Below are 13795 nucleotides of genomic sequence, written 5' to 3' on the forward strand. Positions count from 1 at the left end.
AAAATAAATGATGTTCTCACAGCCCGAGAATCTGGATGTCTGCCATCCGTTAGGAGTCATTAACATCCTTAAGAATCCTGAAGCAGTTCTCACTGTAACTTGATGATTTGAACTATCAAGAACTTTAATCAGGAATTTCAGATAATGGGATTAGACTAGATATAAGGTCTGACATCTACTTTGGTTATGGCTCTTGTGACCAGCCTAACTTGTTCCAAAATCTTGTTTGCTCTTGGCCTTTGGCTGGAGAGGAGAGGAATTACTTTAAATGAGCCTTTATTTTTGAAAAAACATATTGGAATCTCTCTGTCAAAAAATGCATTTCCAGCGGCCTTTATTTTAGCACTTGTTTCAGAGCCAAAGGTGGTAGCATGCCGCCCTCTTTTCAACTGAAGACAGTTGGTTTGCTTGGAATCTGCCGGCAGGCTGCCCTCTTGTGTTGAAATAGGGAAATGCATATTGTCCCCTTCAACCTGGAACATTTTGTTCTGCCTGTGTGGGTTTACATTGGAAAGTCCTTGGTACTTGAGTTTTTAAGAGGTTACTTTTCACCACCCATGTAATTTTGGTGATTATGGTGAAGGAATAAAGGTTACTGTGCAAGTCAGAACATGCATTTCCTAGGATTTCTTATGATCAGTATTTCCATTGAATTAAAATGTCTGAATTCCCTGTTTTCTCCCCAGGGCTAAGGAGAGTATGTACCATGCTCTGGGCTACAGTACCATTGTGGTGTTGCAGGCTGTCCTGACCTTCGAGCAACAGGACATCCAAAATGGCATTTCTGCCATGAAGGACGCTTTACAAACCTGCCAAAAGTATGACGAGTAATTCAATACTTGAGATGTGACTGCAAACTTTTATGCCTGTGTGACAAAAATAATGTCATTTGCCTGACCAAGAGCTCTGTGTTTGAAATTGGCCACAGTTACAGAAAAGAAATTCAGCCTCGAAGCTGAAGGATTCCCATTTGGCATCTATATATTCCACTTTTCTTTTTGATAATCTGGGGTCTGAGCTACAGAGATCTGGGGGGGATTTCTGTGGGATTAGCAGCAAGCATCTCTCAAGGTAGATGACATTAGGTACTGCACGCCAAACCAAGCCACGCAAGGAATGTTTTTGTTTTAAGTGGGAGATGCAAATTCATGAGGGAATGTTTTATTTGTTTAAGAAGGACCTCTTTTTGAACACTTTTGTTTGGTGAAAATGAGATAGAGTTTTAGTTTTATTTTAAGCTTTACCCTGTGTGTATAGGAAGACCCTATCAAAATTTTTTTTTCAAGGCAAAAGTAATTTTGATATCTTTTAAAAAATGATAAATGTTTCACAGTATGGGAGATGCTTGGTTTGTAGACATTTGGGAATATTCAAGAATCCAGGAATGGCTGGCTGCGGCACCCTGAGCAAATGGATGGGAGGAAATGACTGCTGTTGCTATCAATTGCTTGATGTGCCACTGGGACTAGGGCAGAAGGTTCATGATCAGAAGGTTAACATGGGTGAAATTGCATCCTGATATAATGGTGTTGTAAGCTCCTCAAATGAAGAGAGCTTCCAAATATTGCACTTTAACTTCATTTTTCACCTGTGGAGAATTTTACACAAATCCTGGTTTTAGTTATCAGGATAAGGGAAGGTACTTTGGAGGTTAGTTTTCACTGGCGTGTGTGGGTTTCCCCACTTGGTGTTCAGTAACACAGACTGAGTTCCCGCAAATGGCTAGCCAGTGCTGAGTGTAGAGTGTTGGAAAAGGATGATCTGTGTCCTACAGACTTCAGGGTTTAGAGTTTCAGCTTTTTGACTCTTTGGTGTGATAGTGACTGAAATGAATGGCAAATGAAAATGAGCTTAGCCTGATTTTTTTTTTTCTATTTTCTATCTCCCTTTTTATTTACTCGATGTAGATACAGGAAAAAATACACAGTTGTAGAATCTTTCTCAAGTTTTCTTTCTAGAGGATCCCTGGAGCAACTGAGTGAAGGTAAAAGTCATTTAAAAGATCACTTTTTTCCTTGATTTTAAAAGTTAAAAAATGATCATCTCATAAAATTCCATACTGAAGTGTATGAAGTCAATGGAATGTCTTTTTCTCTTCCCTATCATACTGATCTTCCAAAAGTAACCATTGTTAATAGTTCATTGTAAAGCCTTTTCTGCGTATGTACTCAGATACATAAATAAGGTACACATAGGGTTTTTGTTGTCGCTCATGGATTGTTCTTTTTTTTTTTTGGCAAGCATAAAAATCACATAATAGGTGTAAATTTGACATTGACACTTTCCCAGGTCATTACATGTGAGTGTTTAACAGCTGTGTGATATTCCACAGGATTGATGTATTGTGCACCAAAATTGGATTTTCTCTATTGTTTTTATTTTTTCACTGTTACAAATAATGGTGTCCTAGAATCCTTATACATACAGATTCATGCATCTTGAAAAGTTATTTCATAAGATAGATTTGTAAAAGTGGAATAACCGGGACTGGCAGTTTGAAAAGTTACAATATTTATAGGTATTCCCAGTTTTTTCCTCCAAAGGTGTAGGTCAGTTTATATTCTTACCATTCATCTGTGAGAATTTCAGTTTTCCACAAGCTATTAAAAATTTTTTTCAAGGTGAAAGTAATTTTGATATCTTTTAAAAAGTGATGTTTCACCGTATGGAAGATGTGTGGTTTGTGTACATTTAGGAATATTCAGGAATCCAGGAAAGGTTGGCTGCGGCACCCTGATCAGATGGATGGGAGGAAATGACGGCTGTTGCTGTAAATTGCTTGATGTGCCCCCTGGGACTAGGGCAGAAGTTTCATGATCAGTTCTGTCTTTACAGTGTTACACTCTAGTCCAGAATAGTTTACAAGAAAGAAGCATCTAGATATTCCTGTAGAAGGAAAAAAAAATGTCCTTCAAATGTGATCATTGTAGAATAAAGCTTTTGCCATCCCAGGAGAATCTGTGCCTGTATTGTCATTGTCAAATGTGTTATCTGAAGAGGTGACACAAAATACTAGAATATACCATACTAGAAAACACAAAATACAAAGCTACTAGAAGTAGCTTTGGTTGATTAGAGCAAGAGCAGTTCTGGATACTGCTGTCAGAGTAGTTTCTAATGGTCAAGTATATGTCAGACGTATTTTTGAGGGTGTTTTATTAGGAAGTTTTGTTTATTTTGTTAGATGAGTATTATCAACTTGTTTTGGACTTCGGAGAACTTGGGAACATGTGCACGATGTGAAGCTAGAGTATTGATTGTAGGAGAGGAATTATGAGACATTTCACATCTTTGGGACTTATTTCAAAGGGGCATGATGTTGACCCCAAAACCATGGTCAAACAGAATGGCATTTCATTGGTCACACTAGGCAGCTGAAACTTACATCTTTTTCTCCGGAAACTGACCCCCAACTATTTGTAAGAATTTATTTATCCCCTTGACTTCGGATAAAATGTGTCTACATATCTTCCCTCTTTGGGCTACTTATGTAAATTAGTTCCATTAGATCTAAAGTTCACTAAAGTGGGTTAATAAGAAATCAAATAGGCCCAAAAGAAATTGAACTATTTTGTTGTATTCTCCTTTCTGTTACCCTCTCTATGGCTTCCCTCTAGTGGCTACTCAGGAGGCTGAGTGAGGCAGGAGAGTTGCTTGAACCCAGGAGGCGGAGGTTGCAGTGAGCCGAGATCGCACCACCGTACTCCAGCCTGGACGACAGAGTGATACTCTGTCTCAAAAATAATAATAATAATTTGAAAAATAAGATGCTCCTTTTTTTTTTTTTTGAGACAGAATCTCGCTCTGTCACCCAGGCTGGAGGACAGTGGCACAATCTCAGCTCACTGCAAGCAAGCTCAGCCTCCCGGGTTCACGCCATTCTCCTGCCTTAGCCTCCCGAGTAGCTGGGATTACAGGTGCCTGCCACCACGCCTGGCTAATTTTTTGTATTTTTAGTAGAGACAGGGTTTCACCATGTTAGCCAGGATGGTCTCAATCTCCTGACCTCGTGATCCTCCTGCCTCGGGCCTCCCAAAGTCCTGGGATTACAGGCATGAGCCACCGCACCCAGCCGATGATCCTCCACTTTTAAAAAGCGTTCTGTATGTGCTATATACTGTCCTTGTTGCTTTTCTTAACATTAACCTGTCTAACCTCCTCGTTATAGACTTGGAACTGATCAGAGTTATAAACAAATGACCAGGATTCCCCACCTAGCAGAGTAGGGTTAACTGATCATTTGCCTTTCCCTAAGCCACAACTCTTTCCACTGTAACCCACACTTTCTCCTTTAGGCAAGTAGAGAAGGGCACGAGATGTGTCATATATGGATAAAGGAAATATTGAATTATTTCTGTGTTAGTCATCTTGAAAATAGATGATACTGTGTTGTTATGTTTTTATAATGTCTTTGAACAATGGCACTTTAGGAAATCTGCAATAAAGTAGAAAATTACTTTTTACTAATTATAAAAAATAGTCTGGGCATGGTGGCTTGTGCCTATAATCCCAGCTACTCAGGAGGCTAAGGTGGGAGGATCCCTTGAGCCCAGGAGGCAGAGTGTATTAGTCCATTTTCATACTATTATAAAGAACTGCCCAGGACCGGGTAGTTTATTAAAGGAAAGAGGTTTAATTGACTCATAGTTCTGCATGGCTGGGCAGACCTCAGGAAACTTAACATCATGGCATAAGGTGAAGAGGAAGCAAGGCACCTTCTTCACAAGGCAGCAGGAAGGAGAAGGGCATGTAGGAGGAACTGTCAAACACTTACAAAACCACCTGATCTTATGAGAACTCACTCACTGTCATGAGAACAGCATGGAAGAAACCAGCGCCATGATCCAAACATCTCCCACCAGGTCCCACCCTTGATACGTAGGGATTATGGGGATTACAATTCAAGATGAGATTTGGGTGGGGATGCAAAGCCTAACCATATCATAGAGGTTGCAGTAAGCACAGATCATGCCACTGTACTCTCCTCTGGGTGACAGAGCAAGTCCCTGTTTCTACATAAATAAAAATAAAGTAAAGTAATATAAACTAAAATAAAATAAACTAATACACTTGTGAGTATAGCCTATTATGAAATACAGGTTTATTTAGACTTTCATATCTAAAGGCAATGCTTAGCTAACATTATTTCACTGCATCATGAAGATATTTACTCCTGTGGACTATGGAATTTACAATTAAGAGATATTCTGGTAGTTACCCACTCATAAGTACCTAATGGCTAATTTTGAGAACTAAAGAACTATGCAGTGTAAATCAAACACAGTGAAAGAGTAAGACTTTTATAAATTAAGCTGTATTTTATTCTTAGTGAGTCTGGCTGTCAACTGCAACCCAAACAGACTTTGTGTTCAAGGGAGCATGTCAAAACATTGTAGCTTTAGTGTGTGATTTGTTTTTCCTCTTGGTAATTTTCATTTACATCCTTGAGTGTCTGGTTGTTTACAGGAGTGAGTATATTTCATTAAACTTTTCATGGGTTTAACGTGGAACATACTAGTTTTTTTCTCTTGTGGCTGGCGGATTGCCCCAAATGGGTTTCAAATGGCCTTTACAGATATTTATATGCAGTGAGTGCCTAGGTTGTGAAAGGGATTTAATATGACAGATACTTATTTGCGGAATGCAAAGTTCAAACTCTCATGCCTTTTCTGTTTGCCTTGTCACATCGCTGTGCTCCTCTTAAATGTGTTCATCTTTCACTTAACCCTGATCTGCCCACCTGTCTGCTCAGATCTCTGAAAGGACTGACTCACTGTTGCCTCCTCAATCAACTGTAGACTCTAACATTCAAGGCCATTTATAATTGAGCCTTGACTTAACCCTTCCAGCCTCATTGCTGTCTCCTCCCTTGACTGGCTTTTCCTGAAGGTGCTCTGGGCTTTCCTTGCTCCTGTTACCGGCCCACTCCCCTCTGCCCCCCACCCACCGCCACCATCACCACCACAGACTTCATCCCCTCTGCATGTACCCCAAGCCAGCAATCTGTATTCCTGAGCAGACTTTCATAGCTAATAATTCCTGATTCTCACTCTGTCACAGAATTACCTAGGAAGAGGATATTCAGGTGACTCTGTAAAAGTAAGTTACCAGTGGGTATCCCACTGAACACAGCTAGAAAATCACCAGGCACACTTTGAGGAGAGGTGTTTTGAAGGACTGAGACCCTGGCTGTGTGCATGCAGGCTGTAACTCCTCAAGTTTGGTCTGTCGTGACTTTGGCCCCATCTCTCTGTGCGCTGTTGAAGACCTTAACTGCAGAGGGGCTTCTTTGTAAATTAAACATTTGGAATATGAGCATAGCAGGAACTTGAACCAATTTGTGAGAACCAGTGGGTTGTATGTGTGTATAGGGTGGGGGTGGGGTCTATAAGTGCAAGAAAGTACTTGTTGTCATCTAAGTCTATTAGCAGTAATCCCAATAATACAGAAATACTCTATTTTCAGTCACATTCCACATAAAAATGCTTTCTGAGCTTTTATCAAAAAGCAGTGACATGGATCAAGGGCAGTAATCTCAGTGCACATAGCTAGCATTGATCCAGTGCTAACTCTGTATCATGAGCTCTGTGTGTAGTACCTCATTTGATCCTTCAGCTGTGAACCAGAGGTGGTGTTAGTGGCCTTTATAAATGAGGAAACCAGCAGAGAGGGGATGAGGTCCTATAGCCAGTACATGGCGGAGCGTTTTTAGCAGCCCAGGCTCTTAAATACCCCAGGCTCATTTACTTAAATATCATGCCAATTTGCATCTCATGGATAGAGCAAGAATCTGCTGCCTCGTATATGGAAAAAAGTAAAGATTTGTCTCTCCATTCTCTGCAAGTATAATGGGTTGTTGGGAAGCTAGGGTATGTGTTTTGGGGTACTCCACAGGCCCCTGGGATGCACAGAGCCCCACCTAACCCCTTTTTGAGAGTACCTTATTCTTGTGCTAGACATCTACATGATCAAGTCAGCCTAAAACTGGGATAGTGCTGTCTCTTTTTATATCAGATCTTCACATATGAGGAGTCTTAACATGGCCATGCAGGACGTTTCTTTTTCACTGAGCTCTAGAGAATTGCTGCTTTCTTTTCAGGTAGTTAATGTGTCTGGTTAGTGTCATGGTTACCATATCTTTATATTTTAGAAGCTAGCATTCATACATTTAATTTAGTTTTTTTCAACTTTTAAAACTATGTTAAAGTTGTTTTGTTGTTTTTATTTTTTTGAGACAGAATTTTGCTCTTGTTGCCCAGGCTGGAGTACAATGGCGCAATCTCAGCTCACCACAACCTCCACCTTGCAGGTTCAAGCGATTCTTCTGCCTCAGCCTCCCAAATAGCTGGGATTACAGGCATGCACCACCACACCTGGCTAATTTTTGTATTTTTGGTGGAGACGGGGTTTCTCCCTGTTGGTCAGGCTGGTCTCTGTCTCCTGACCTCCGGTGATCCACCCACCTTGGCCTCCCAAAGTGCTGGGATTATAGGCATGAACCACCGCGCACAGCCAAAGTTTTATGTTACTAATTAACTTAAAAAATAAGTGGTTTCCTTTTTTTTTTTTAAGTGCTTTTAAATGTTAATTTCCACTTGTGAGCTGAGTTTGGGTCTCTGATACGAAGTGACTGACTCTTCGCAGTTATGTTTGAATGGGGATGACCTCCCTGAACACTTCACACATTCCAGGAAAATCTTCCTGACCAAGTGAGAACTGGGGTTATCATTCTGCTTTTGTGGAAGCACAAGGGCCATCTAAGTTTTGGGGTCTCTTTTGGGTTAATTTATCTGCCAGTCTTTCCTGAGCATCACAGAGCAATCACTTTGGATGTGGGATTTTACTTAATATAATTTTATTTGTTTTTCGTAGAGGAAATGCATGCTGAAATCTGTTATGCCGAGTGTCTCCTACAGAAAGCTGCACTCACGTTTGTGCAGGTAATGAATATTTGGCTTAGAATTTATATTGGCTGGGAAGACAGCCAGTGCTGCATAGAAAAATGTGGTGCATTCTATGTCAAAGCTTCAGTTCTTTTGACTTAGAGATGTAATGGCAAATATTTGTTATTCTGATAAACTTTGGCTGAAAAAAGATGCTAGAGAGCTTTGTTCCTCCTCTACTGCACTTAAGAATCTATTTCAAATTGCACTCCATTGGGAATCATTGCCCTTTAAAGACTGTGCCTTTAGAGAAACTTTAGGCTAGGCGCGGTGGCTCATGTCTGTAATCCCAGCACTTTAGGAGGCTGAGGTGGGCGGATCACCTGAGGTCTGGGGTTCGAGACGAGCCTGGCCAACATGGTGAAACCCCGTCTCTACTAAAAATACAAAAAAAAAAAAATTAGCCGGGCGTGGTCTCACATGCCTGTAATCCCAGCTACCCAGGAGGCTGAGGCAGGAAAATCACTTGAACCTGGGAGGTGGAGATTGCAGCGAGCTGAGGTCGCATCACTGCATTCCAGCTTGGGTGACAGAGCAAGACTCCGCCTCAAAAACAAAAAAGAAACTTTAAAGAAACTGCTTTGCAACTGCCACATCTAATTTTAAGATGCATCTGTGTGGAAACCGGGAGAATATTCCGCTTTGTACTTTCTACTGGTAGAGGCCACACATGGGAGTGGCCTGGGCAGAGGAAGTGCCCCGTTTTACACCACTTGCCTCAGTGAAGTTCAGTTAGGCATACATGGAAAGTTCATGTACACTTCAAATTTTATTTTTCCCCTTCTTTCTGTATTCTAATTCCCCTTTCTTTTATTTCTTCCTTTGGAAAAACAGTTTTTTAAAAGTCACTAAACAATTAATCCTTTTCTTATGAGGCATTTTAATTTCACCTCTGGGAATTGGTACAGTCAGTACCTTGCCTATTTCTGTATCTTCCAATGCTTCTCTAAAACATAAATCTTCACATAATGGCTTCATGGGTGGCAGTGATGGCTACAGTGAGAGTGAGGTGGAGTAGAGAGTGTAAGAAATCAGAAAGAAATTCAACTGTGAAATGGAAAATCTTCCTCAATCACAATCTTTTTTTTGTTGTTGTGGAGGGGTGTGGGGTGGTTAGAGCCTCATTCTGTCACCCAGGCTGGGGTGCAGTGGCGCGATCTTGGCTCACTGCAACATCTGCCTCCCGGGTTCAAGCAGTTCTTCTGTCTCAGTCCCCCGAGTAGCTGGGATTACAGGTGTGCGCCACCACACCTGGCTAATTTTTGTATTTTCAGTAGAGACAGGTTTTCACCATATTGGTCAGGCTGGTCTCGAATTCCTGACCTCAGGTGTTCCACCCATTTCAGCCTCCTGAAGTGCTGGGATTATAGACGTGAGCCACCATGCCTGGCCACAATCTTAAATTATTTGGCAGTTGCTTCTTTCTTTTCATGGAGGTTTACCTCTTAGGTTGGATTCTGGTTTAATAAAACGGAATCACTGTAGCCCATGACCCTGTTTCCTAAAACATAGACGTTACAAAGGCTGGTTGATAACAACGGTCTTATTGCCTCAGTAAGCATCATAATGATAGTCATGGAGGCCCAAGTTTTTTTCTGTTTTCCAAACAGGGATTTGGCAATCAAATCTGGGATTTGGAGGCTTATTTTATGTTTGCGGACTTGAAATTAAAGAGATATCCATATTTGTGCCCTCTTCCTCATGCCTCCCACCCAATCATTTTTATATTCATGCTGCTTTAGCCTTTTAAAGATTGTGCAACTCCATCTCTTTCTGTCATTGTTCTAGAAGAGGTGCTTATCCACTCTTTGCTGAACTGTACAGCAACCTAGTGACTCTCCCTCTCTAATTTCTTTTACCTTCAGCTCATTCCCTATTCTGCAGTTGAAGGTTGAGTACCCTCTTAAAAACGAGTCTCTGACTTGGTCACTTCTCTGCTTCAGCATTCAGTAGCTCTTACTGACTGTGGCAGTATTCTGTATCAGAATATCACAAATGAAGGGGGTGCTTTTTCAAACAAAACTGGTACCTCCTCTCTATGTTCCCTTACCGCCCCCGCCCCTACCAACACACACACACCTTACAGGTGTCGTTGGATGCCACTGACAGGGTTGCATATTGAGTAGCATGGCTGGAGGTAGCTTTCTTAACTCCTTGGTCATTCTCTTTGCAATAGATTCTTCAGCAGTGTGGAATTACATATGCACACGTGGCCAAACCCATCATGATCCTGAATGCCGCCCCGTCTTTCCACTTGAGTTTTACTTTGCTTACAAAGTTCACATCTGCTTTGCCTTTCTATACCTGGCCAGTTTCTAATTATTTTTGTGCTTAAAGCACCAATGCTTCCAGGAGGGATTTCTGGCCCTCTCCATGCTACTACTTTGTGTTCTCATGACATCCTGTGCATGATCCCATCCCCGTGCATGACTCCGTCCCTATGCCTGGCTCCTTCTCCACACATGACGCCTTCCCTTAACATACTGTATTACTTTCATCTGTTTTTGCATTTGGGTGCCTGGTATAAAATAGGCATTAAATTTAAGTTTGATGAATCCTGAAATGAAATATGGTTTTTTTTTTTCGAGGCATATTTCAAGCTAATTTAAGAAATTCTTTTCTGGTTGGTATTGGATCTTATGTAATCATAAGATTCCTTAAATTAAGAAGATAAACATTGAATTTCATATCTATTGATTCTTATAATAATTAGAACAATAAATATTGAAGCAATTAATGAAATTAGTAAATGAAAGTCAGTTTTTCTTTTGCTACAGGAGGATGCTTAAGTATACAAGAAATACATATCAGAGCATTTACTTTTTACTTTTTTTTTTTTTTGAGATGGAGTCTCGCTGTGTCATCAGGCTGGAGTTCAGTGGTGCGATCTCGGCTCACTGCAGCCTCCGCCTCCCAGATTCAAGTGATTCTCCTGCCTCAGCCTCCTGAGTACCTGGGACTACAGGCACCCGCCACCATGCCTGGCTAATTTTTGTATTTTTAGTAGAGATGGGGTTTCACCATGTTGGCCAAGATGGTCTCGATCTCTTGACCTCGTGATCCACCCGCCTCGGCCTCCCAAAGGGATTACAGGTGTGAGCCACTGCGCCCGGCCAGAGCATCTTTCTGATATCAATAGACTAGAAAAACTTTCTCTCTGGAAATGCAGAACATAGGACTGTCTCCACTAGCACCATCTATTAGAGTAACTTCCTTCAAGTAGTTATTTGATGTAATTTATTGAGAGATTGTCTTAGAATCTTAGAATGCTGACCCCGAAAACGCCATTCATCCAGGCCAACTGCCTCAATTTTATTGTCGATGACCATCAGATAAACAGAACTGAAGTGGTTTTGTTTTCCTAAAACAAAATTGCATAGTAGTGACAGCCACTTCAGAAACCAGACCAGTTATTTTGGGCCTGGAAATGTGTATGAGTAAAATTCACAACATTAAATAGACTCTGACTGCTAAAGTACTCTGTGAAAGAAGGACCATTGTCCCCTTTACTGGGTGTAATGTACTGGAAGGTTTGGCCTTAGAGCAGATTGCAAAGTCATCCAGTTTAGATTCTGTTAAACCCACAAGAAAATAGCTCAGTAGATGTCGATGTTTATTAAAATAATTTGGATCACATATGGGCCCTAATTGGTGAGGATTACCTCCTTAGTAATATAAAATAATTGAAGGATTTTACAAGTATTTTCTTTTTGTTGTCTTCTAATGTGGAAGAAAAAGTACCCCAAAAACTTTTAAATGTAAAGCAAGAGTATGTGTTAATTTCAAAATTATGTCTTCAAAATACTTTTTTTGTTTGTTTTTGTTTTTCTAATCGCACAAACACACAACTGTGGGGACAATTTAAACTTGTTTGCTAAATAATCTAATTTTTTAACTGAATTATTTTCAGGATGAAAATATGATCAACTTCATCAAAGGTGGACTCAAAATTAGAACAAGTTACCAAATATATAAGTAAGTTAAAAAGTGAGATGTGATTTGTAAATAATTCTGTGCTGTATACTCCTTTGTTCTTCACAGTTCTCCTAAATTAAGTTTGACTAGGAGTTTTTATTTCGTTTTGGTAAAAATGAACTTGATTTTTTGCTCAGTGTGTATTCAGTGTTATAGGACAACAGAATTTAAGTTTAAATACAATTTTAAGAGCAAATTAGTTGAAAATAAAGCTACTGACATATTTTCTGATTACATAATTTGAGTTTCTCCTTTGAACAATTTATAAATTTAAAATTATAGTAATATCTTTGGTTCAGATTCCAGAGCAGCACTGCCCACTAGAACTTTCTGCAGTAAATGGAAATGTTCACCTGAGGTGACCATAGTGTTGTTTGTATCCTTATTGATTTTTTTTTTTTTTTTTTTTTTGTGGTATGGAGGCTCGCTCTGTCACCCAGGCTAGAGTGCAGTGGTGCGATCTCGGCTCACTGCCGGCTCCATCTCCCGGGTTCATGCCGTTCTCCTGCCTCAGCCTCCCTAGTAGCTGGGACTACAGGCGCCTGCCACCACGCTCGGCTAATTTTTTGTAATTTTAGTAGAGACAGGGTTTCACTGTGTTAACCAGGATGGTCTCGATCTCCTGACCTTGTGATCTGCCTGCCTCGGCCTCCCAGAGTGCTGGGATTACAGGCATGAGCCACTCACCCGGCTATCCTTATTGATTTTTATCCAGTTGTCTTTTATTTACTCAGTGTTAAAGTCTCTAAGTTTGAATCTGGAGTCATCTCTTTCTTCCTTTAGTTCTGTCAGTGTTTGCCTCATATATTTAGGAGCTCTGTTGTCAGGCTCATATAATATGTCTTTATAATTGTTCTGTCTTCCTAATGAATTAACCTTTTCTTCATCTTGAAATGTCTCTATTTAACTCTGGTAATGTTCTTTGTCTTGAAATCTGTATGTCTAATATTCATATAGGCACTCATGCTTTTTATAATTAGTCTTTGCATGGTATATATTCTTTTACTTTAAACCTATTTTTGTTTTCATATTTAAATTATATTTTTAAATATTTAAATTGTATTTCTTATAGATGCACATAGTTGTTGGGCAGTTGATATGTTTGCACTTGTTACTACCATTTTGCTTTTTCTCTTTGCCTCATCTGTTCTCTCACCCTTTTTCCCTGTCTTCTTTTGCTTTAATAACATTTTTAAAACTGTTGTTCTCTTAGCTGTACTCTCTAATTTTTTTTGTGGTTGCTCTAGTGTTTATAATATTCTTTTTAACTTATTACAGTCAACTTAGAGTTAATATTGTAGCACTGGACATAAATTGTAAGAACTTTGCAAAAGTGTAATTTCATTTACCACATTTTGTCCTTTATGCTTTTTTTTTTTTTTTTTTTTTTTTGAGACCGAGTCTTGCTTTGTTGCCCAGGCTGGAGTGCAGTGGTGCGATCTCAGCTCACTGCAACTTCTGCCTCCTGGGTTCAAGCAATTCTCCTGTCTCAGCCTCCTGAGCAGCTGGGACTACAGGCATGTACCATCACGGCCAGTTATTTTTGTATTTTTAGTAGAGATGGAGCTTCACCATATTGGCCAGGCTGGTCTCGAACTCCTGACCTTGTGATCCACCCGCCTCGGCCTCCCAAAGTGCTGGGATTACAGGTGTGAGCCACTGCTCCTAACCCTTTATGCTATTTTTATGATGTATAGCACACTTACATATATTATAAAGCCTACAATACAGCGTCAGACTTTCCCTTTAATCAGTTATATGTTGTAGTCTTCTCTCTTTACCCATATTCTTATCATATTTCATATTCTTATTCAAAATGGTAAATATATTTCCTGTTTACTTTCAGACTGAGGAACTTCCTTTAGCATTTCTTATGG

At 40.1% G+C, this 13795-nt stretch overlaps 1 protein-coding gene across 3 annotated transcripts in view; it reads left to right on the plus strand.

Annotated features, from left to right (window-relative positions):
• The window catches only part of TTC39B (tetratricopeptide repeat domain 39B), a 140909-nt gene that overhangs the window by 96446 nt on the left and 30668 nt on the right, over positions 1-13795 (plus strand). For all 3 annotated transcript variants that reach the window (XR_012424677.1, XM_005581685.5, XM_005581692.5), the window contains 4 exons: positions 687-818; positions 1908-1984; positions 7873-7940; positions 11854-11918. Coding sequence is in view for 2 of the 3 variants with exons in the window: in XM_005581685.5 (XP_005581742.2) it covers positions 687-818; positions 1908-1984; positions 7873-7940; positions 11854-11918 (342 nt within the window). In the remaining variant the exon portion in view is untranslated. The remainder of the gene's footprint in view (positions 1-686; positions 819-1907; positions 1985-7872; positions 7941-11853; positions 11919-13795) is intronic.

The sequence above is a fragment of the Macaca fascicularis genome, chromosome 15 (genome assembly GCF_037993035.2).
Source record: "Macaca fascicularis isolate 582-1 chromosome 15, T2T-MFA8v1.1".
In the NCBI taxonomy this organism is placed as follows: domain Eukaryota; kingdom Metazoa; phylum Chordata; class Mammalia; order Primates; family Cercopithecidae; genus Macaca; species Macaca fascicularis.